General features: G+C 35.6%; 2 protein-coding genes across 3 annotated transcripts in view; one reads left to right on the forward strand and one right to left on the reverse strand.

Annotated features, from left to right (window-relative positions):
* Positions 1-9,994, forward strand: part of LOC129001508 (zinc finger protein 341-like) — a 34,241-nt gene extending 24,247 nt beyond the window's left edge. The window contains exons 11-16 of one of the 2 annotated variants that reach the window (XM_054428826.1): positions 3,558-3,751; positions 4,360-4,465; positions 4,980-5,089; positions 6,458-6,574; positions 7,240-7,459; positions 8,696-9,994. In XM_054428826.1, coding sequence (XP_054284801.1) covers positions 3,558-3,751; positions 4,360-4,465; positions 4,980-5,089; positions 6,458-6,574; positions 7,240-7,459; positions 8,696-8,860 — 912 coding nt within the window. In that variant the 3' untranslated portion in view covers positions 8,861-9,994. The remainder of the gene's footprint in view (positions 1-3,557; positions 3,752-4,359; positions 4,466-4,979; positions 5,090-6,457; positions 6,575-7,239; positions 7,460-8,695) is intronic. The other variant, XM_054428827.1, reaches the window with a different exon arrangement.
* A 2,556-nt stretch (positions 9,995-12,550) lies between these two features.
* LOC129001309 (transmembrane 9 superfamily member 4) lies at positions 12,551-24,106 on the reverse strand. Its single transcript, XM_054428560.1, has 11 exons — positions 23,874-24,106; positions 21,188-21,410; positions 20,774-20,942; positions 20,206-20,361; positions 18,894-19,043; positions 18,504-18,646; positions 16,695-16,898; positions 16,038-16,195; positions 14,922-15,181; positions 14,196-14,379; positions 12,551-13,667 (listed from the first exon to the last, which is right to left on the reverse strand). The coding sequence occupies exons 1-11, from the start codon at positions 23,880-23,882 to the stop codon at positions 13,428-13,430; spliced, it is 1,896 nt and encodes a 631-aa protein (XP_054284535.1). The 5' UTR covers positions 23,883-24,106; the 3' UTR covers positions 12,551-13,427.
* Between the last annotated feature and the right edge of the window lie 1,434 nt (positions 24,107-25,540).

The raw sequence follows: 25,540 nt of genomic DNA on the forward strand, positions 1-25,540 counted from the left end.
ACTTGAAAACTGAACTTTGCGGAACAATGCAACAGATAAGACTGGGTGAAGCGACTGGATTACGACTTGACTGTACTCTGGACTCCAAACATTACAGCATACTTACAGTTTACCGTAGCCCATCCATGAATATTGATTTGTTTTTAAATGATCTAGAAACCTACTGCATTACTACCAACAATTCAAATACTCACATTTTCATGGGGGATACAAACATTGACATTTTACCAGAGTCAAATCAAACCAATTTTAAAGAGATTTACTTAAATATAATGTATTCAGCGGGCTTTATTGAATTAATAAATACACCTACAAGAGAAGTTAACAACTCTAAAACTTGCATTGATCACATTTTTGTCAAACACTATGACTGTAACAAACTAACTTCGTGTGTACTTAAAACTGACATAACTGATCATTACACTCTTATAGCAAAAATTGAACTTGAAAACATTACAGCTCAACCTGAAACCTGCAACATGTACTTGGACTCGGGTGTTCTGAGTGGCTTGATGGCGGCCCAGTCGTGGGATCACGTCCTTGCACATCAGGATGTTAATGATTGTTGTGACGCTTTTTTAAACACATTTTCTAGTTTAAAACTTAAAGCTATGCGTGTGACAAAACCCACCTCTAGATTTAAAAAATTAAAGCCATGGATAAACACAGAGTTAATATTTGCTATTAGAAAACGAGATAAAATGAGTAAACTGGTTAAAGCCCGACCTTTTGATGAGCAATTAAAATTTCAATTTCAAGCTTTTAGAAACCAGATATCAAATAAAATCAAAACTACAAAACAACATTTTTACAGAGAAAAAATAGCAGCCTCTGTTGATAAACCCAGATTATTTTGGAAACATATAAATGAATTTAATGGAGTAAATGTAAAGAAATGCAATTTTCCTGTTTCTCTTTTCCAGCAACCGTCGGACTCAGGTGGAGGAGGTTTGGGGGCGGTGGCTAACTCGTTTAATGAATTTTTCTCTAGTGTTGGTAATAGGTTGGCGAGCGAGTTGCCACCGCCCGTGGGTCCGCCACTGGTCGACGATGCTTTGTTCAGTGTAGGACAGGGGCGTGAACTGCGACTGGAGCCTGTCTCTGACAGTCAGTTGGTCGAGTGTGTGAGGGAAATGCGAGGCGGTTCTGCTCCCGGGTTCGATGAATTTCCAGCAAAAATATTAAAAAATCATCTGCAAGACATTTTACTACCACTCAAACATCTTATTAACTTGAGTATTACTTCAGGCATTTTTCCAAACAAATTTAAAATAGCTAAGGTAATTCCTCTTTATAAGTCCGGGCAAAAAAATGACAAAAATAATTATAGACCAATCTCATTGTTAAGTGTATTATCTAAAGTGTTAGAGAAATGTGTCAAAATTCAACTTCAAAATTATCTGGATGAACATGGAATTTTATCAGACCAACAGTTTGGGTTTAGAAAAGGTAAAAATACTACTGATGCACTATTTCTTATCAATAAAACTTTAATCGAGTCAGTGAATAGAAATGAAAAAATACTAATTGCATTCATAGATCTTGCTAAAGCGTTTGATTCCATTGATAGGAAAATTCTTTTCAAAAAATTAGAATATTTGGGTGTAAGGGGTTTAGCCCTGGCATGGTTTAAAAGTTATTTAAGCAATAGAACTCAAGTAGTTTCAATTAATAACGTTATTAGTGATCAAATGAATGTAGATTTTGGAATTATTCAAGGTTCTACTATGGGGCCTTTACTATTTTTAATTTACATAAATAACATAGATAAAATTGATATTTCTGGAGAAATATTCTTGTTTGCAGATGACACAGCGGTAATCTTTAGGGCACGTACGTGGGAAGAGGTTTTTAATATTGCATCATCAGAATTACAAATTTTAAAAAGATGGTTCTCAGAAAACATTTTAACAATGAATGTCAGTAAAAAAAAATGTTTACCTATCGCACTTCGTCCCGCTAGCGAGCCGCCCGCCGAACTCAGACTAGCCTTGCACTCATGTGGCACCGCAGGCAGCGATTGCAACTGCCAAATTATTGAAACTGTGTCGCATTATAAATACCTGGGCATTATAATGGATTCTAAATTAAAATGGGAAAGTCATATAAATTTTTTAAAAACAAAACTTAGAAAAATGATTTTTGTTTTTCACCAATTGGGTCAAATTTTAAGACATGAAGAAATTAAAAGAATTTATTACGCATACGTTCAATCTCATCTGCAGTATGGTTTAATAGCTTGGGGAGGGGCTTATTCATCGGTAATTGAACCTTTGTTCGTAATTCAAAAATCAATAATTAAAGCTGCTTTAAGAAAACCGAGACGTTATTCTACTGATCATCTCTTTAACGAATCTAAGTTTTTATCAATAAGGCAGCTATATGTTAAAGATTTATTAGCTTATTCATACATTCATTTAGACCTCATCGCATCGCCCGTAGTTCATAATTATCATACCAGAAACTCAGTGATGATTGGATTACGGGTCCCAAGAGTTCTCAAATCAATCAATTTAACAAATTCATTTTACATTGCTAATTGCTTGCTGCGTAATATTCCTCCAGAAATTAGGGACCTGCGAGTGTCACTGAGTGTATATAAGAGGGTTATCGCTAATTGGCTGATGGAGATAGGCCTCGACAATACAGAGTCGCTTATCAGCCCAGAATATCTCGTTTAGACTTAACCAACTGATAACTGGACTATCTATAGTACTTTATACAGCACTCTTACTTGAAGGAATCCACGCCTCAGTTAAATCAGTTAAATTGGGAATTGAAGGGAAAAAGTTGTGCATTGGATTTAATGCAAGCAATGAGCTCCCTACTATTGAGTTACATTTGTATATGGTTTTTTAGGTTTCGCAGTTTTTTATAATTATAATTGTATAGTAAATTAATTGTTACGCTTATTTAACTAAGATATTGTTCGATTTGTTTTTTATTTTATTATGTGAAGTGTGGTGAACTTTTATTTTGATTTTAAGCAGCCAAATAAGGACTCTATCACGCACAGGTCATTGTGACCCATGTGATATTTTTTATTTTCTTTATGTAATGCTGCAAAATAATTGTTGTAAATAAAGAATTTTTCTCTCTCTCTCTCTCTCTCCATTATTTAATTTTATGTATGTTATTTCGTTTAATGTCTTTTGTCATGTATTTCAACATGATATGTCCCTATTTAGCCAAAATAAAATCCAAAGAAAAAACCATGTCCTCCTCCTCTACACTAATGTAAAAAGAGGCAAAACTGGTAGACACTAGCGCTCATAGGTTAGACTCGACGAACTACTCATCCGCTAGTGTGTTAGCAGTACCTACCTTGGTGCGAAATGCGATGAATACAAACGTGACTCGATGTTAATAGGTTAAACCCATCAATAAGTAGACATAAACATTAAAACTCGAGTTATAAGATGACTTATTATTCACGTGGCCAAGCAAAATAATTGAACTCAGAGACCCAACTGAATGCACAGAATCATTAAGCACAATTTTTCTCTTGCACTTAACCATTTTTAAGAGGTCCTAGTGAATTTTCCTTCCTGTCACAGATATTCCGGTGTATCCAGAGCAAGTGTGGACAGATGTTTGAGAACCTGCAGCAGTTTCTGCAGCACACAGCCTCGCATCAGACGCAGAACGACGTGCAGTACAGATGCTGCATGTGCAGACAGGTGTTCACAAACCTGGATGAGCTCGGCACCCACCAGAACACTCACACATTGCCCATCAAGAGCAAACAAGGGTAATCTGATGTGATCACAGCTTTTATTAGAGGTTGGAAGAGTTTACCTTAGTCATTGATAGATCATGCGACCACTGTTGACATTTTGTAAAACATTTGATCAACTTAGAGATGTCCAAGGAAGCACTTGAAATATTTCATCGGCAGGGCCTAAAGTCACAATCTATGAGATAGACTTTTTCTTCGGGTCTGGCAAAAAATTGTCACCCGGTCTAAGGCCAAAATAGGATTGCTTTGGAAAGTTGTAAGGTGTTATTTTCGGAAGGGGTAACTTTTGCACCTTAATCCTCGGATGGGCTTAATTGGGTTTGTCCAGGTTATGATTTATAATTTTCCTGGGCTGATTGATTGATTTTTAAAGATATTAATTATTTTACTGTAGTAACTTTATTATGTATATACTGTACACTATTTACAGCAATTCCTGTGAAATCGTTATCATCTTCTGCGGTCATGGTGAAATTGTGAATGTCTTGCAGTCCCAGCAAAATTCAGCACATCGTCCGCAATCAGTAGTTTTATTTTTATCTCCTCACTTGTAGTGAATGGAGTCATTGATTTAGCTCAGCTTGTTGTATGCGCCACTTACTTATAAATGTGTTTTACAGGCCTTTTGTGTGCAAGATATGTAAAGCCAAATTTACAACAGTAGAAGCTTTTGAGAGACATCAGACTGAAGAAACTCACTTTTACCAGTGTCCACAGTGCAGCAAGGTTTGTTATCTGTTATCTTGGAATCACAACAACTCAACTGTAGTTGACCACTTTGCATAGTGGTCAAATGCAAGAGTTTAAAGTTTAACTGATAAAATTTTAAAATACACAAATTTAATCGATAGAATTAGATTTATAGCACTATTAACTTAAACTTTTACTTTCTCTCCCTATGCATAGTACTTACCAAAACGAGAAAGTACTGTATTTTCAAAATATTCAAGTTTGAGTTTCACGTGGAAATATCCTTTTGGATTCCCCTGAACTCAAAAAAGTGGTTTTTTAGTTTATTGGGAATACTGCTGCTCTATATGATGGGATGTCTACTTCACTACCCAAAATTCAATGGCACAATGTTTTTAAATTATTAAGGAAACATAGGATTAGTTTGTATACAGTAATTATGATTGGAGATTCCTTTAAAATAAAATTTGGTTGACCCTGACGTTGATTTTGAAATATCAATTGATTTTTTATATTTTAACTCTATACATTTTTTCCACGCTGTTTACAGGTCTACGTATCAGAAAGACATTTACGCAAACATCTAGCAACTCATTCTTCCATCAATTCCCACATCTGCTCAGAATGCGGAAAAGGATTTAAGACTCGTCAGAACCTTAGGTAAGCCTAATCCAAAACATTGTTATTTTGTGACCTTTAACGCCATTAAATTTTTTAATGTTTTTTAACACGTTCAGTGCGGCATACCTTAAAACAGGGGCTCGCCAATAGCGGCAAGGCCCGGCAAAGCACCACGGCGCAACCGATTCGGTGAACGCAATTGGCATTCAAATATTTCAATTTCATGATGGGTTAGCCTCTGGATCAAGGTAATGCAAATATAAAAGGTTTAATTTACCTGTTGCGTCAATTGATCCTTAAGTTATGAAATAACTACGGCCGTTTCGTACTGCTAAACGAGTACATCTTCAGGTCATGAACGTTAAAATACGGCCTTCTCATCCATGGGTGGAGTCGTCAGCACATTTAGGACACATAACACGAACACATACGAAACATTAAAATATTTACAATTAAAAAACTTGGCCAAGTAGTCCGAACACGAGAGTTGTGTAACCGGTAGCGTTAGATGATGAGCCAAGTTTTTTAATTGTAAATATTTTAATGTTTCGTATGTGTTCGTGTTATGTGTCCTAAATGTGCTGACGACTCCACCCATGGATGAGAAGGCCGTATTTTAACGTTCATGACCTGAAGATGTACTCGTTTAGCAGTACGAAACGGCCGTAGTTATTTCATAACTTAAGGATCAATTGACGCAACAGGTAAATTAAACCTTTTATATTCAAATATTTCAGTCTGACAAGTAACAAAAGAGCAGCGGTGATTGTGCTGCGTTACCCCGAGAGTGATCGTAGTTCACTGAAACATCCAAAAGTAGCATCACTGCCTGGATCTGTAGCCAGTGTCTTTGTCATGGGTCATGAAGAGGGAAATCCCCAAAACCGAGACAAAAACATTGCCAGACAGGTTTTTATGGGAAAATCTTTTACCAACCTACACCAGAATAAAGCTCGCATTCTAAGCTACATGCTGACAACGATTATAACATTCCCCGGAAATGGCTGAGTTCATACTGAACTAATGTAGTGGGAGTGGCACGACTGCATCTATTGATGTAGGCCGATAGGAGCGCTTGTGACGCACCACATCAATTGATATAGCCCGCAGTGAACGTGTTAAGGACTCTTATTTTAGAGAAAAGATTATGGCTTCTGTCTACTTGTTGGAAAACTACTGAACGGGCTTATATTTTACTCAAATTTTCTAACCTTTAAACTTTCTTATACAGTTTGTGTTACGTTTACATCCTTGAATGGTCTCCTGGGTTGCAGTAGCGTGGATAAACTGCAGATGTTTAGTTTGAGATTCGATTCTTGACACCAACCGATCAAATCCGATTTTGAGTCTTCTTAAAGTTGGGTGAGTTTGAGATTCAGCTGTAATCTAATCAGAGTTGTGTGATAGATATCACAGAGTGACACATCAAGGCGAGAAGTCGTACGAGTGCAAGTTCTGCTCAGCCTCGTTTGGTCGCCAAGACAGACTGATAAGGCATATGATGATACACGACCCGTCACACAGGTGAGTCTTAAGCTCTTCTCTGATAGGTAATTTTAATGAATTAATTTTCTTACAGTAAACCCTTGTTAATCTGGATTCATCAATGTTCTATGAAGTCCACATTAAATTAAAGCAACCTTGACAAGAAAATTACATAGGTATTATGGAACTATCTAAAGCCCACCTTATTTACAAAATTAAACCTTTTAAAGTTAAAAAACATATTTAATGTACTTTGAATTTCAAAATAAAGAATATGAACAGATGGTGGTTTTGGCCTCTTGGGTCACCAAAATGAAAAAAGTAAATTGGTCCCGGGTCTAGGTCTTATCATGAGACTTGTGGTATAAGTTTTTCCCAGTTGACCTATAGAAATTCACTATAACAAACTTTAAAGGTTTTTGGTTCTAACTTCAATATATAATCTTGACCTGTGACCTGCTATTAGAATCAGTGGTTAATTATCATGGCAAATTTGCCAAAAATATCAGAACATCAGATTTATGGACTTTTAATTTCTCAGATAATCTCATGAGTATTAACCCTTTGCGGTCGAATGGAGAGTATAGGTAGCTGTGTGCCATTTTCCCGAACGCTCAAATGGCAACCTATACTCGCCAAAACAATTCCACCTCAAAGGGCTAAAAATTGTTCTACAATTCATCTAGAAACGTTTGCCTACCCAGATTTAAATGTCCGTTCAACAAGAGTTTGGGCTGCAAGAAGGAGTTTTATCGCAAGGACAAGCTGAAGCAGCATCTGTTGTCACACACCACTAACAAGGATCTCAGATGTAAAGGGTGTTCTCGGACGTTCAAACAGAGAGTTCAGCTGACCCGGCATGAGGCTGTGTGTGTGGGAGAGAACAAGCCTTGTAAAGACTGCGGTCACGTCACTGCCAGTCTGGTGAGTGGTCAAGGATCCAAAAACAAGTGTAGTGTGATTTGCTATTGAGGCTGTAGCTGCTAAACGGGCCTATATCTAGAAAACTGATGTTTTGAGATAATCGCTGTTAATGTTTAGAGGTTATGTTTGACTGTCTGTGTTGAAAGATGTCTATGCTTAAAGGGACTGGTGACACCAGCAATACGAAAAAAAAAACTAAAATACACCATTCCAAATTATATTAAAGATTATACTAGAGGCACGAGGAAGCAAAAATAGTGATTCTCCTCTCAAAGGGCGTGTCCTAAAGTTTTACAAAAAATGTCTGTTAGGTTATGTTTGGCTGCTGTCAGCGTTGGCACTCGTCGATGCTAAAAGGGCGTAATGACACCAGCTGGCTTTCAGAGTCATACCAACCAAACAAACTGAAATACACCATTCCAAGAATCAGAATACTTTATTCTTGAACATAAGAACAAAGAATAGGCGTCAAACATTACAGAGATTTAAATATTGTAGTGATCACATATTATACTAGAAGACTTAAGGAAGCGAAATAGCGAATCTCATCTATAAGGGCCCATCTCGACTTAGGCTCCTTTAGCAGCTACAGCCTCAATTGATAATTTTAACTTTCTCCACCAATACATTATATATGGAAGAAATTATTATTTTTGTCAAAATGTTTTGAGTTTGAGATTGGAGTGGAAATATCAGTTTTGGGTTCCCCTGGTTTTTGAAGTGCTGTCTGTGTGTCGTATTTTCATAACAAAGGCCCGATGGATGGTATGAACTGTTTCGAAGCTCTAACAATTTTCCATTTTCAAGTTATTTAAGTTCTCTTATTGGCTTTAAAGCTCCTACACCAAGTCAACAAGCTTCTTTAATAGATTTCTTATAAAATTGATTCTGAAATCTGTAGAAATTGGTGATTTGGGACAAAATAAATCTGTTCATCCCTTTCTCGTACTGAATTAGTTTACTTCTTGATTTGATTCTTGTACCACAGACAAACACACTTAAGAATATGTGGGTAAATATGAAAACAATCTCAATGTAAAAATGAATGTTAGGCTTCCAAGGATTTGATATCATTTGGATGTTTGTTTCTGTGTATGTGGTGTCTTTAGAAAAAACTGATTACATTACGATTATGAATGTAACAAATTACAAATTTTATCCTATTTTCAAACCAACCTGACAAACTTCATGTTATTGAACGAATGAATGTCAAGACATTTCTGACCTTTGTTTTAGGATCGTTACAAGAATTCTTCTGTAAAAGTCAAGAAAAACAAAGAACATTTGAACAGACGAAAACAACGATTGCTAGAGAGCAGGAAACCATTTGACGATGGAGTTCCGACGATTCAAGTCGTTGTGGTACCACTGACTGATTCCCAGGCACCTTTGACGTCATAGCAGCAAATCTGGAGATGTTTAGTATAAGTTTCAAAGGTAAAAATCCAGTTTCACAATGTCCAAAATTAAATGTTGAGCTGTTTTCTGTTAACAAAGACTAAATATTTGACTAAACACCTTAATGTTCAAAATTGTTTCACAGAACATTTTACTCTTTAGTCTTTGTTAATAAAGCCTATGTGTAGTAAATTATATTTGGCACACTGAGATGTATATTCAAAAATGTATATTATATATATATATATATGCAAATATTTAAAAAAAAAGTAAAGCAAGTATTATTGGACATTGTGAATCATCACTTTATTGTACTGGTGATGCTCAGTTTTGAGCACTGGTCACAGTGGCTTATATTTCAAATAAAGTAATATCTTTCATTAACCCATTGATACCAAAATATTTGTGTATTTTTTTATTTTTGTTATGTTCTTTTATGTCGATTTTGATGAAATTCGTTATGTGGGTTCTTTGGTATATTTTTTAGTGATTTTTAATAGTAGTTTTTCCATAAAATAACGGAAAAATTGTATTTTTCATAAAACTGCCTGAATGATTTGGATAAAAATGTGGTACCCGGTGTGTTATAGTTATATGTAGAACTTTTGACTCTAAACCAAATTATACAACCCCCATGCCTTAGAAAGTATGGTTAAAAAGTTTTTAAAACTTTTGTGATTTCCCCATTTAATAACACATAATTTGACTTTCATAATGATTTTGATTCAAATTTAGTGTGTTATAGTCCTTTTAACTCTAAATAAAAGTTTATAACCTCCAATTCTGTAAATATTACTGTTCAAAAGTTATTGCAAAGTTTGTGATTTCCCCCATAAAATATCACAGTTACTCCCACGACTTGCCCATTAAGAGGGTTGGTGACAAGCTAATGGGAGAAAGTATGAGTCAGATTGCTGATAACAGATACAGTTTAGTTATTTTTGTACATTTCTCTTGAACACCATACTAAAATCCCTTGCCTGCTAATAAGCCAATAGCATTTAATACTTTTATAGTTGTTAAGTAGTAACTTATCATTAGGTTATATTGAGCCAGTGGTAATTTGTAAATAAATCTTATATGTTAAAGAAATTATTGTTTGTGATAAATCTAATAAATCATGTTTAGTGTTTATAACTGTAGTTTTTTAAACAATTCCATATTGTTTATTTAATTACTAAAATCATTTATTACCACAACATTATACATTTTATTACTACACTACTGTACATCACTATTTATTTTGCCAAATATTGTTTTTTTCTGGAATTTCGAACAGTATTTCAAAGCAGTTGTAAAGCATTCATAGGAGGCTAAGCAAGACTAATTACTTTTTGGAGGATATGAACCTGCACATCGTAATACTTTTCATCATACAGTATACAAAAAATTCCTCATATCCGCACAGCTGAGCTTAACGAAAATAATTTTTTCCATTCTTTCAAAACATAATTTTTCTGTCCCAAACAATATGTTTTCTCTTTCCCAAACAAACGTTTTCCTGTCCCAAAAAACTCACTTCACACAAAAGGAGTGAACATGGGTTTTCCTAGCGGCTGAATACGAGGGATCTTGAGTGTCAGGCATTCTAGTGCCTTCGTTTTTTGCAGTTTCCTAAATTGATTTATTTAATTGTAGAGTCGGTTAATGTGCCAATTTTCAGTAGTGTAGTGTTCACAGTTTTTCTCTTTTAAAATATTCTTATAATATATTAAATCTGAATTTTCTACACAAATTCATGTTCTGAAACTAGTCTTAGTTCAATTGTTTATATATGTCTGAAATAGATTAGTTGCCTTAGTTTATTAAAGTTGGCTTTATTGACATTCATCCTTCAGAACATAAAGTACCGATAACTAAAAGAAATTAACTAAACCATTTAAAATCCTTAACATAAAGTCTGCATCGTTAACATCGTACCTAACATTTGGCAGCTAGGAAAACACGCTTGCGTGTTGAGTTGGTGCCAAATGATACAGCTGTATTTGGCAACTAGGAAAACCGGCCGTAATGTATTACTTTATTACGAGCTGAAATAATAGAACCTGTGTGTTTATGAGTTTGCGAAGAATAAATTTGTATTAACAGCTGATTTATCAATAAATTGCAAAACCATATTTTGAAAACTTTAAAAGAGGATTACTAGACTATGGAATATTATTTTATTATATCTTGTACCAAAAAGCTATGGCAGATTTGATTGATATTTGCTTGCATCCTGATAAAAAGTATCGTTCACTACTCGTCAAGACAGGATCAGATTTACGCTCTCAGCTTCACCTCGCAATCCACTACTTTGTCCTTGAATGAGTCACTTTCAAGACTAGTAGTGAAATATACTATTTCCTACAGTCACCCGACAAAGTTGGCTTCCTTGTACTGTTTATAGTACAGAAAGCTGCTAATTGCTGCATATTTATACTTTGCCGTACGGTTTATACTTTGCCGTACAGTTTATACTTTGCCGCACATCAGGATTCCAACGAAACAACACAAAACAGCGTGGTTCCATTATGCACGTAATCCGTGTACGCTTGGAAATAGGTTGGCAACACTTAAAGATAATTATACTATAAGCAGCTGATTGACTATTATAACTACGATTTAACCTGTCATTTCGTGTTTATAGTTTCGGTATTTCTGAACTTTCTGGACTTTTCTTTTAAACGTTTTTAAAACCTTCCTACGATCTTAATAAACAAGAAAATACCTTTTAAGAATTTTTTTTAGGCGCGGAAACCACTTCAAATTACAAAAACATACGGAACTATATTCTCAAAACGCGGATCACATTTCTTGCCGAGGAAAAATAGCGGAGTGATATGGACCGCGGGTACTACTTTCTCTAGGGCACCATTTGTGTTGCCAGCTGAACCTAAAAACGTGTTGCATAGTGTTTGAAAGACTAATTATTTATATGCTTTATAGTGACTGTAGGAAAAATATAATGTGTAACACGAGTGAAAAAGGCCTTTGCTGCACTCGAGATCATTCCACACTCGCCTGCGGCTCGTGCGTAAACATTGCTCTCGTGTGCAGCAAAGTGCCACTTTCACCACTAGTTACACAAATAACTATTTTATAAATATATGCAGAAAAGTTCATTTCCTTACAGCTACAGCTGAGCTTAACTAAAATCGTTGATTTCCAATCCATCAAAACATGATTTTTCCTGTCCCAAACCTAAGTTCCTGGTTTGTTTAACTGGAGCACTAATAAATATTATGGTTGAGTGATTATTTCACATTCTTTGCATCATGATGAAAAGAATCGTTCACTACTGTAGTGATTAATTTCCTGTCTTGATTGGAAGGTAGTTCTGTGCTGGTCTTTGCTTCCTTTATAAATCATTATCTTTCCCTGGAATTACTTTTGAGGCCAGAAGTGAAATATACTACCATCATCAACATCAAGTAAACAAAATTGCTGATTGGGAAGACTATTCTTATCTCAACTGTATTGATTTATATCTTATTTTAAACTTGGTTGATGGATCAAATGGATCATTTTCAGATCATTTGATTTTTAATATTAAAAGTTTGATTATTTGTCTTTAAACCAATTAAATCTTATCTACATTCATCAGTAAAATGCATGTATTTATTAAATTTACGGGGGAATATCAACATAGGTATGTTCCATCTCCATAAATGCTTTTAGGGAATAAAACTATTAATTTAGTATGATAAAAAATATATTCGAAATGGTTAAATATATTTGTCAAACAATAATGGAGCATTTATAAAAACAAACAAAAAATCGTCCTGCTAAATTCACAAAAACTTTTTTACTATTTTTGTACACAACAAATTTATACTTTTTACAATTTCAGCACCAGTAAAAAAATTGTTTGTACACCAAACAACACAGATATGGTTATTGAGATGATAAAATCATGCGGCTTATCTGCTAATAAAAAATAACAACACTTAGCTTGATCTATACACAGCTGCACAGAAAAGGGGGAATATTTTTTCAGCAGAAATACAAACATTTAACTGCTGAAAAATATTACTTAAATATTTATACATAAATACAGCTATCTCACAGGAAAAATGTGCACATAAATGCGATCTACAGTAGCTTAAAGTAGACAATACACTGATAAATAACTAAGACGAAAATTATTTACAAAATGGTAAATATGAGGTGATGATTATAAAAATTACTTTATCTATTTACAAATTTTATTAGATGAATGGAAACAAGCCACTTTGAAAAATTGGACAGTCTAGAGATTTAAAACCTGTCCCTAGGAAAATTAATTCAAAAAAGATTTTTTTAAATAAAATTAAGTTGGATTTTACAGTAGACAGTTATAATTACAATAATAGTAATCCTTTTATCTTGTCATGACAGTGAGTTTGTTAAGTAATCCCTTACAAAACACAAATTATAGCAGATCCAACAAAATGTTTCCACAAAAAGAAAATATACAATTTTACAACTCCATAATTTTTTTGTGGATAAGGAATATGTCAATCAAACCACTAGAAAACAAATCCTAGACTGTACAACTATGACAAAACAGCTTGAATCATTCTCACTAGATCACAGACGTTGGGTAGGCTTAGTCAATCTTGACTGCGCCGTAGATCTTCATGACGAAGGCGTAGGCTGCGAAGAACCCGATAGTCCCCGTGAGCAGCCAGAACGTCAGAACCATTAGACTTGTGTAACCGAAGTAGAGGAGGGTAGGGATGAACTCGGTAATCTCCAACTTGGTCATGAAGTAGAAGATAGAGTATCCGAGGACGTAGACAGCAGATCCACCCGATACAAGGAGTGAACGCCACCACCAGTGGTAGTCCTGGAACATGAAACATTATTTTCAAGTCTCCTGGGGAATCCACACACAATTGTTTTCTCAAACGCTTTTCAATTTCCAAAAAACTAGTACCTATAATATAAGCCACATACGCTGAAAAAACAGATTTGGGTTCTTGCTCAAAGTCCAACCCTAAAGACCAATAAGAAAGTTCCATATTTAGGAAAGTATTAGCCTACCAGTGCATTACAAACTCTAGTCATCTTTCTAACCTAAATTTAAAACAACTACCTTATTCTCCCCCTCAGAAAAAATCTCCTTATAGTGTAAATAATGAAAACTTTTGTAGTATGTATTATTTTTATAGATGTATAGGTATACCTCTTGCCTCTAGTAATATGATAAACGACTAGACTTTTCCCCGTGTTGGTAAGCTTGGCACTATTTATTGTAAGTTTTGTGCATGCTATAAGCAAAGATAGTTTGAATTTGAATCCAACAAAATCGTTGAGTGCCGCTTGACTCACAAAGACGGACAAAATCCATCGCAATTGGTAAATTTCAACCTACCTCGCCACACAGCTGGAAGTACACCATGACTATGGAGATCTGGGAACAGGAGATGACCAAGATAATGAACACGAGGAACAGGAAGCCAAACAAGTAGTAGAACTGGTTCTGCCATATAGCCGTCAAGATGAAGAACAGCTCGATGAAGATGGCTCCGAATGGCAACACTCCAGCCATCAGAGTACTGTAACATGCCAAGTCAAATCTGTAGGAGATTGAATATAAAAACACAAGAACTTGGTCAAAGTGGATTATTGACCAATTCAGACAGTCGTTTAACTGTACCTACTGTTTCACCGGTACATTCATATTTTATTGTCAGTGAATTGTCACTCCTTATCACAAATCTTAATTTTGGTTCATTTGTATTTATCCTTTATATAAGTAAATGTCAGGAGTTCATTTCTTAGTATCCAAGTCTTATAACGACTGAACACCATCAACTATTCTCATTATGTCCAAAACAAATTTCAAAAGTCTTACAATTTCTAAAACTAAATTACGGAGTCTCATACGGTCCAAGTATAGTAGTATTGAACACTACAGTTTGTGTCGGTGCATAAAACATCAGAAAAATAATAACTAAAATTGTTTTTGGATTTTTAATTAAAATGGTGAAATAACCTTCAGATCCAAATAATTGATGAGCCCTTAGAGTGATATTTTAGGTTAACTAAATTTCATTTTTATTCAAATTTTAATCAACTAATAGAGTGCGGCACTCACCACAGCATCGGGTTCATGTACCACAGTTGGTCTGGCACCTGTCGGGGGATCTGATTGGTGCGTACGGGATGTTGGAACGGCTGCTTGCGATAGCCAAAGTAGTAGCCGAGGTACACAAGCGGCAGAGAAATGCCGAACCAGAGCAGCAGCAGTGACAACATCGTAGAGAACGGCACTGCCCCGCTGGAGTTCTTACCCCAGATGAAAAAGTTGAGGACGAACCCTGTCCCAAACACTACAGCCGGGTAGAGTGTGGCTGTCTGCAAGTAAAACATGGGTTACTAATGGGAAAAACACCTTTTCCCACAGTTACCTAACAATGTGGGCTTCCTTGCACTGATTATAGCACGCAAAGTAGCTAATTGCTGCATTTACTTACTTTTGCCACACTCCAGTATTCCAACCAAACAACACCATACTGTAGCAGCAAACCTAGGTCCTCGTTAAACTTATTTAAATAGATTTAATTGAAAATTAATCCAGGCAGATGAAAATTCGCTTAGTCGGCAGGTTTGCTGCGGCAGGGGTATTATTAGGGTTGTAATATGTGCACGCTTGAAAATAAGTTGGCAACACTTAATGATACTATGACTGCGATCAGCTGGTGCAGCGTTACCAATTTTGTTCAATGTTTGGATTTAATTTAACCTAAAAATGTGTTGTATAGTGTTTGAAAGATTAATTATTTACACGCTTTATAGTAACTTTAGGAGAAATATAATGTGTAACGCGAGTGCAAAGTACCTTTGCTGTACTCAAGACCAAAGTGCCACTTTACACACTAGTTCCACAAATAATTATTAGACAAGTGCCATTCACTCAATAGTGCTAGTAGACACATTATATTTTAAAATCTGAGGCCAATTTTTGCAAATTTCAATTAAGTTAGGGAATAATAAGCTGTTACTGCAAGTATTATGATAAGACCTAGTTAGATCTAGATATCGGACCGACTTTTTGTTTACTTTTTCGTTTTAAGTGCTAAGTGTTGGTACAATTTTTGAAAATGTTTTGTATTTGCTACACATTTTTATCTTGGCATAAAAAAACTTCCAAAAGCTACATATAAATCAATTATTCACTATCTTAGTATTTAATGAAATTTGAATGACACACCAAAAACGCAGCCCTTTTCCACTTGCGGCCTTTGATAGTTTTGTAAAGTCTGGCAGATATGTAGCCTGCTATGAGCCCCATGAAGACGTACAGAAAAATGGCGGCAGTCATAAGAGCTCCTCTTGAGGCTGGTGACAGCATTCCCAACATGGCGAAGACTAAAAACGTACGTACAAGTAAGATAATATAGAAGACTGGAAATCTAAAGCTAACCGTTCTTTCTTCTTTAATATATTCTTTCTTAGTTTAAGTCTTCTCTCCACCAAGTACCAATATTTGAATCTTATGAACTGTTGTATGTCATCAACTAAATGGAATTTTTAGCTGAGATAATTAAGACAATTGTGCCACCTATAGTAAACTATTCATTTTGCGCCTACTCTATATTGGAGTTTTAAAGACATAAAATATGCTAGCTGCTAGCATTTTCTAACATATAGAAAAATGTACACTACATCAACAATGTATGTTCCATAAAACCTACAATCAAACTACAACAAGAAACGCTAGCATACACAGTAACACTTGTAGTAGTAACACTCGTTAAGTGCTTCTACAACACTTTTAGGTATTCTATTAAATATCCTAACCTTAGACACAAACTCTGAATACTCCATGAGCAATACTTAAGTACATAGAATGATTTAAAATAATTACAAATAGTGATGAGTGCCATGAAGAATATCTGTATGCCAGAGCCGATGACAGCGGCAAATAACCTTGGATGTCTCGGAGGCCTAAATACATCTCCATGGACGAGCTTCCACCCCGACTCTTCCAACGCCTCCTCAATACCCTCGTCAGAGTTGTACCTCGCGATGTCTCGACGTAATGTGCGAACCATGATCATCGTCAGTATACCTGCAAACATGGGGACAGTAGAGAACTATGCAGAGGGAAAATCTGTTGGCAAACATGCATGAACCTTAAATACATTTTTATGTAAATAGTGAGTTTTTGGTTGTTCAATGTTTGGTGTTTGCCTGAAATCATTGAAAGGCCTACAGACACTACACAGCAGCTTCAGTATCCTAAGAATTTCAGTGTATGTTGGAATACAGGTAGGGGTTGGCATACTTTGCTTTGAAGGGACGGTTAGACATCAGACCCAGGAGATAATGACAGCTGTGTGTAGATACAGTAGAACCTCTTTAATCCGAACTAATTGGGACCAGGGGTGGTTCGGACTATTGAATTGTTCGGATTATAGAACATATTGTTGTTTTTACATAACAGTAGCTAAAACATGGCTAAAATTGATCAAAATTATTTTGGGAAAAGTGAAAAAATGTTTTATAAAGTAAAATACAGTGTTTATTTAATACAGTAGTAAACATGGTGAATAAAGAGTACTGTAAATTAAATACAGTATACAATAAAGAGCTGCTGTACTGTGTATAGAGTACAGCAATGAGGGGTTCGGATTAGTGGACGTTCGGATTACAGGGGTTCGGATTAAAGAGGTTCAACTGTATACAAAATGTTTATAATGGTCAACTGGCTCTTTGTTCAATTTGAATCTAAAATTAAATTGTACATGATATAAACCTCTTCATTACTCTGTACAGGAAGTGGAACTGTTTTGTTTCCCAAGCACTGTTTGGATCAAGGGGAAAACAATCAGCTGATCCCTTGCTCTCAACACAGGACAAACAGGCCCTAGTACTTGATGCTACCTACACAACCACGACACAAGAGGGAAGGTGAGACTTGATATCCCAATGCACAGATTAGCCAAAACTGGGTCATCTCACAAAATTAACTGCATTAGATTTTTCAATAAACTTCCTTCATATGCTAGAACTGCACCAGTCAATGTTTTCAAGAAGAAAATGTACGATTGGCTATTAAAAAATCCGTTTTATTGTTTAACTGAGTTTTTAGACTGTCCTGTGATCCTAGATTAACACTTGTAGATAGAATTGGCCAAGAAATGTTGTTATTGTCAGTAGTATTTGGGCCTATATAGGTTTATGATTGTTATATGTGTAGATTTTATTTTCCTTAGTATTATGATAGATTTAGCCTATATTGTATGACGAAGCCTATTTCATGTAATATGATCAATGGTGAATAAAGATTTCTGATTTCTGATTTCTTGTTTTTGTTTACAATTTATTTCTATTGTTGGATCCACTGTTTTTACTGTTAACAATACAACAATGTGAACATAAATATGAATAGGATAAGCTAGTTTAAGCTAGTTTAGGATAAACTATTTTTCCTTGTACCGAAAGTGATTTTCCGACACTTATTCCAACTATTCCCATCTTCAGCTTCATACATGAGAAATTTGGTGTTCTTCAGTTCGACTTTGCCTCACACATGAAACTTAAGCGCGCCGGCAAACGCCACTGACAGTATTAACAATGAAACATACTATTCTTGAGTGATCCCAGTATAATACACATACAGTGCAAAACTCACTGTCAAAGTTTTAAACATGACAAATAATAAACTACAAACCGGATAGGAAGAAGACGACAACAAGAGAGTTGATGATGGAGAACCAGTGGATTTGAACGTCTGACATGCCGAGGTAGATGTCCCATCTGGAGGCCCAGCTGATGTCTGAGGCCATCCACTGTACTGAGTAAGTGAACTGTAGGCTACAAACAAACTTGTTTAATTATTCCCACAACTATAAAAGCAAAAATAGTCATAACCCTATACAAGAAACCATAAAAATTTCCAATTCTCTATGTTGCAGCTTTGACCATTGAGTGAGTATATGTACGTATTAGACTAGACACTCAATGGGGGTTACCATTACCAAAAGCTGCTACAAGACAAAATGAATAAAAGTGTAAAATTGAACTATACACATATTAGTAAATAAATCATTCTCTTATTTACCTGAGTGAGTCTTGGCTAGCCCCAATCTCCTGAGGTTTGACGATGCCCTCGGTCGGGAACACACAGTTGTTGGAGCCCGAGTCAAACTGCAACGCTGACAAGTCCACACTGCTCGCCTCAACCTCAAACCCGACCACTCTGAACGTCTCCCTACAAACAGCTGATATATCATAAGGAGTCGAGGTAGTTTGTGAAGCTAACTTTCTGCTTTTAAATGGTGTAGAAAATTATAATTAATTTCATTCTAGCTCCTGAGCTGTTAAAATCACTGTGATGTACCCTGTACAGCCCTTTAATTAATGTTCCTGCCCATTGAAGAGGCTTTATAAAGAAACTGAAATTTTTCGGGGAAGTTTCACATCATGATCTTTCATTCAAGTACGCAGTTGACAGGTATGCAGCTTGTGGTTTTCTCAAAAGTTTGTGATCCTTTTTAGCTTTATATATTTTTTACCTTAGATAATACTGTTTTTGCACATGTGTTAGTTATTTATTGTTTCGATGTTAAAACTTTTTGTCAACAAGTTTTAGAGATTAGAATGTATTCAATAAAAGCGTACTTTCGAGAGTTTGTGATATTTTGTTGTTCAAAAAGGCCTCACCAGTCATATACAATTAAGAAAGGTTCTTGATGAAAATGTATTTAAAAACAAGATTACATTACAATATATATATTATAATGATGTTATTGTTATTTAAGGCCCCTGTTACATTGCGGTGGCAAGTGTTTACACTGAATCAAATGGAATCCTGTTACACTACAGTGGCTGGCGACGTGGCTGAAAATGAGCGACTCGGGTGGCTGAAAATGAGCAACTCGGGTGGCTGAAAATGAGCGACTCGGGTGGCTAAAACAGCCACGGGCACTGTGGCTGTTCTTAACGATACAGTCACTGGCCACCTGGGCCGGCGACGTTGCACATGCTGGTGATATGGGTTCCCTCAAGATCGTTTATCGTCTCTAATGTATTTTTGATTAATTAAAAAAAAAATGATGATTTTTAAGATTATAAAATAGTTTAAAAATTTGGCTCATAACACAGTTTGTCAAATAAATTATAGTACAAAGAGACATCTTTCCATCGAGAATAGGATAAACGTGGACTGTTCTCTTCCTTCTTCTTCTCTTTAAGCCAGTAACAACATGTACTCACTGTGTTATAGCATCTTTACAATTAGAAAACTGAACTGCATTAAACAGACATAGGTGACTAGCCTCGTGGCCAGCGACCGTGTCAGTTTGTCAGGCGTAATCAGCTGTATGGCTTTCCCTAGAAATATAATCATATATTGGTAAGCCTATAACACTCACTCATTGACAGTGTGGTAGAGGAGAATAAGTTTCAAATGATTGTTGATGAACGCTCGTCCGTTGGAGGTGGTGCCCAGACGATACCCGGGCTCATGTTGTATCTCGTTTGTTTCGGTGTTGATCGTTTTTGTCGCACAGGGTAGGTTGTCTACTAGGCTAAACATACAAGTTAGTTTAAGAAGGAAGCCTTGCATGGTTATTAAGATTACCGCTACAATCTAGATCTCCTGGGTACAACCACGTCACTGACAGTAAAAGACAAATTAGGGTAAACAAACTTCATTATAACATTACATTCTTAAGGCATTCACAATAACAGATTACAAACAATAAAACCATGTATTTGAAAGTTGCTGTTTGTTTATGATTAGTCAAGTGTTCTATAACTTGGCATGAAAAGGTATATTTATTTTTAAATTTAGTAGAACTCCAATTATTAAAACTCTCACCATTTGAAATGTAAATGATCTGAATTGTTCACAGGTTATATTTAGGCTATGATGAGTAACTAATAACAAAACAATACCTACATCTGACTTCTAAATAAAATAAATTATTGTTTACGTACAGATGGACATTGTACTCATGGCGTATCCGATACATGACTTTGAGCTGGTCTTCGTAAGACCAGTGCATTGGGTTGCCAGGGGAGTGACACAACAGCCGACAGCTTACGTCTTCTGCCATCCGAACCTCATACGGTGTGTTGACAATACGATCGCCTCTCAGGACCTCACCTAGCCAAAAACATTAAAAACTGATAAAAAATTGTAATGACAGAAACAATTAACCTTCTAGATGATTCAGTTAGAACAAAGCAAGGGGTAAGTCTCTTTTGACCTTGTATTTTCTTGTCTACACGGGCTTCAGGACATATGGTAATCCTACAGTAGCCTATTTAGAGGTTACTAAGATGTATATATTTTTTGTTACTATTGTTATTGTTAAACCATAATAAATTTGAGAATTGAATAGGTCTTACCCAAGTTTTCAGACTTGTAGTTGTATGTTCTGTTTTTCGGTGGGCAGAATGGTAGAGAGTAGTATTCAAATGGTAACTGAGTCTGCACGCTGGTCATCTTCACTGCTCTTACTTCAATACGGTCACCTTTCTTAAACTCAACTGGTGCGACACCAGGTATGTAGAAACATGAGGATAGTTTTAGGCTGAACACAAAGAGAATAACTATTCGGGAGATCATCATCTGAAACATATGAATAAAAAGTTTACAGATAACTAAATTGATATGTAAAAAAATTATTAGGTAGTCTTCCTGGCTAAATTGAATTAAATACAGTAATTAAAGTTTATTTTGTGTAAGCCTACGACTCAACACATACACAGCCTAATCCTTTGGTGATAAACCTATAATGGTTTTCACACTGGCCACATGGCTTTGAAGTTTGCTTGTAAATAAATATTGCAGAAGCAGAAATGAATATTTGATCGTAAATATGATTTTTTTCAAAAGCTATAAACACTTTTAAAAATAGACACCAAGTCTGCCATACAGAGCAGATTAGGACAGAGGAAATGAACATCAAAATTAAAATAATAAGCCTTCAATCGACTTATTATTAACTAACTTATATTTTTTTAATTTTTATTTTATACATACCAACGGCAGAACCATTTAAAAATAATCAGCAAACAGTTATCCAACTTATAACACATAAATAACAATGTAACAATCAATAGAAAACAAAAGAAAATCAACAATTAAATAATAAATTATATATTAATAATCGACAAAGTTCATTTAAATACTGATAAATCGTTGTTGCCAAGTACAGTGAGGAGCTAGTTTGAAGCCGTCGAAGAAGAAGTCCACAACACTATACACCGTGTTACCCAGGCGAGTGGACTGTTGGCGTCATAGGATGTTAATCTGAAGCGCCAGCCAAACAATTCTTTGGATCGAGTTCAGCCAGGAGCCCTGATGTCAATCTCCAGAAGAAGTTCTGGACAACTGAGGACACCATTCATAGCCTTAAATAGAAGACACAGGTCGGCAACATCTCTCCGAAGTTTTAAAGGATGCAATCTCAGTATCTGTGCACAGTCATCCACGTCTCTATAGGAATAGCCAATTCTAACACAAACCAGACGAAGAAATCTTTTCTGGATGGCGTCCAAGTGTTGCCTGTCGATTTCCGTGTAGGGCGATCAGACCGCATAAGCATATTCAAGACCTTGTCTGACTAATGCGCAGTGCAGAGACTTCAAAGCATGGGGACAACAGATACCTCGTGTGAAGCGTATGATGAATCCCAGCACTTTGTTTCCTTTCCTGGTAATATGGTCCTCATGATCACCATACTGTAGGTCAACAGAGCATTTACTGTGATTTATTTTCATATTATTGTCCTCACACAATGCCATAACCTTATCCAGGTTCATCTGAAGTTGTGCAGCGTTATTGTCTGAAGACACCCTCACAAAAAAGCTTCAGGTCATCGGCGACCATGAGTGCACCGATGGGTTAAGGAATCCATACCTCCTAAGTTTAGAGATGAGAATGTTGTGGTCCACCTTGTCGAACGCTTTAGCAAAACCAATAGGCCTATACATACAGTATCCAGTTGGGATCATTTTCTCACTGCCAAGAGAGCCTTTTCTTGAATAAGCAGTAGGTTGGTTGTAGTGGACCTCCCGGTGACAAATCCATGCTGACTGTCATGAATGATTCCCCCTAAGATAGGCTTAAACATGTCCAAGACCAAGCTCTTGAAGACCTTAGAGATGGTAGACAAAATGGTTATTGGACAATAGTTCTTAACGTCACAGGGATCGCCGGACTTAGGCAGCAGAACAATATGATCAAACTTCAACCAAAGTTGGTTGAGTTGAATACAAGTAGTTTTAGTTTGTACAGTAAAACCTCAATAAGTTTACAACAAACCTCATTTTTGTTCAATAAATTACTTATAACAAATTTGTTTCTATCCTTTAACTGTCCATAAAAGTCTGTGTAAATTTTACCTCTAAGCATATACTGTATAAGTAACAAATCAAAAGTAGCCTAGAACTTATTCACTACCTCAATATCTTTTTATAATCTCTTCAAAAATCAATCTTTGTAGCTCTGGACCACTAAGTTACATAGCCTAACAATGTTCACCTCTATCAAAAATATTTTATACAATACGTGCACCTCAATTTAAGGAATATAACATAAAATCGAGTCTCCATATGAAATCTTGGTTATAGCCAGCATTACAGCGGTCGTCTGGTCAGTATTGTTTATGCAGTTTCTATGGGATATTTCGATTGTGCGGTGTGTAAGAATCAGTTTGCTAGTGACGACAGACAACAAAAGCAATGTAGGCTACAAGATGTGCCGTAAGGTTGGATCGTGAATGTAAATTTATGAAGCTTAAGTGGGTTGAAGATAGTCTGACAAAAAACTAGACATAGCGAGTGTTTTCCTACCCCACACTTCAGTTGGGGTTACAGCTTGTCTTTGCTCTGCAAAGATTTGTATGAGGAGGGTGAACTAAAGAGTTGATCTAGCCTACAAAAACCTAACCTAAAATGGCAATAAGTTGCATTACAAATACCTCAACATAAGTTATATGGTTTATTAGAAAGTGTGAAATATTAAAAGGAGATTAACAGATAGAAGTACAAGCTTGGTACAAGTCTGTATTAATTGAATTGAGCTCACCTCAGTCATGTTAACACTAGCCTAAATTATCAAAACTGACAGGTTCACAAATCCATAAAGCCAATCAATCACTGTTCCAACCAAAAGCTATAGTAAACCCATGAATTTATATATTACTCTTAACAGAATTTCCAATATTTGTGGATAAATGAATAATAATATGTGTATTTCTCAGGTCTTAACTGAAAATAATTTTGACATCTAGCCTTATAGACGAAGATGACGATTCCCGATTACTCACTCTCGTTGTTCTGTTCTGTTGTGTTCTATGTTTTTAAGACTAGACTAGAGTGTATAAAAGGTGTAGGTGTAGGTGAAAGGTGAGTGAGTAATCAATTCAATCCAATCACCAATCTCAATCTATTTTAACTCCCCACACTTCCTGAAGTCTACTCTACACCATTTACCAACTTAGTGGTGATAGAAACTTCGTGTTCTATATTCGATGATTCAAGATTTAAGCATTGACTTTATATCTCCTAAGAATTTATATTATATTTTAATAGGAAGTTAATAAGTTAAAAATATAATATTCAGGGTGCTCAGTTGTACTTTATTTACTACAATAATTTCATGCATACATATATATACATCATTTTCTTGCATATATATATATATATATATATATATATATATATATATATATATATATATATATATATATCAATCAATCAATCAATTATCAATCATTAAGATGGGGACGCCACTCATGGTGGAAGGAAAAAACATAGGTGTGCTATTCCCACATATTCTGACGTCACTCGGATTGCAAACAAAAGATCATCTGATTGTAACTGTCAAATTAGTATGTATTTGTTTTTATTTGAATGTTATTGTTTTTATAATAATAAAAACAATAACAACCAAATCAAAACAAATACATATACTAATTTGACAGTTACAATCAGGTAATCTTTTGTTTGCAATCCGAGTGACGTCAGAATATGTGGGAATAGCACACCTATGTTTTTTCCTTCCACCATGGACGCCACTTAGGTGCGTATTTTAACCCAAATATGAGTGAAGGATGAGTGTAGAATGGTGTGAGATGATATGTGTAGCTTTGTTACTGACTAAGATCAGCTGTTTCATTAGCCAGGATCATTTATTTAAAGCCCAATGATCAGGAACAGCTGGGTCCAGTTTCGAACCATCAAAAAGCTACTGACTTTTCTCAGGATCGAACTGGCGACCTTATGATTAGAAGGCGAGCACTATAACCACTCTGCTACCCAGCCAGTTCTATATATATTGCATACATATGTATATATACAGGGTTAGTAAAAAGTGTGGAGACCCTCTGTTAATTTTTTAACGGCCGATACTAGAAAAACTAAACTCGGCACACCTTTATGGCATGTTATGAAGTACTTTTTGGACATAATAGCCACTTGGTGTACATTCGCAAAAGGGGGATTTTGGGGGAAACTCAAAATTTTCAAGTGGTAAGACCTATCGAGTGACCCCTCATTTTGAAGGTCCTGGTAAAAGAAAAAACAAAAATGCAAACTAGAGGTCTCTATCTTAACCCAGTAAACAATGGCAGCCCATTGAAATTCTCAGAAGTTAAATTCAACTTACATCTTTCCAAGTCTGGAGACCCCCTGTAAATTTTATAACGGTTCACACTAGGTAAACTAAACTGTACACACCTTTATGGCACGTTA

The sequence above is a fragment of the Macrosteles quadrilineatus genome, unplaced genomic scaffold (assembly GCF_028750875.1).
Source record: "Macrosteles quadrilineatus isolate MER2022 unplaced genomic scaffold, UCM_ALF_1.0 Scaffold_8__2_contigs__length_117827958, whole genome shotgun sequence".
Taxonomy (NCBI): domain Eukaryota; kingdom Metazoa; phylum Arthropoda; class Insecta; order Hemiptera; family Cicadellidae; genus Macrosteles; species Macrosteles quadrilineatus.

Bases quoted from the DNA above. Each gene is read 5' to 3' on its own strand.
- LOC129001309 (XM_054428560.1), bottom strand. The intron at 16,899-18,503 runs GTTTGTAGTTTA...CCATGTTTGCAG, and splicing joins TGTCGTCTTCTTCCTATCCG to GTATACTGACGATGATCATG. The intron at 14,380-14,921 runs GTGAGTGCCGCA...GGCATGTTACAG, and splicing joins TACATGAACCCGATGCTGTG to TACTCTGATGGCTGGAGTGT.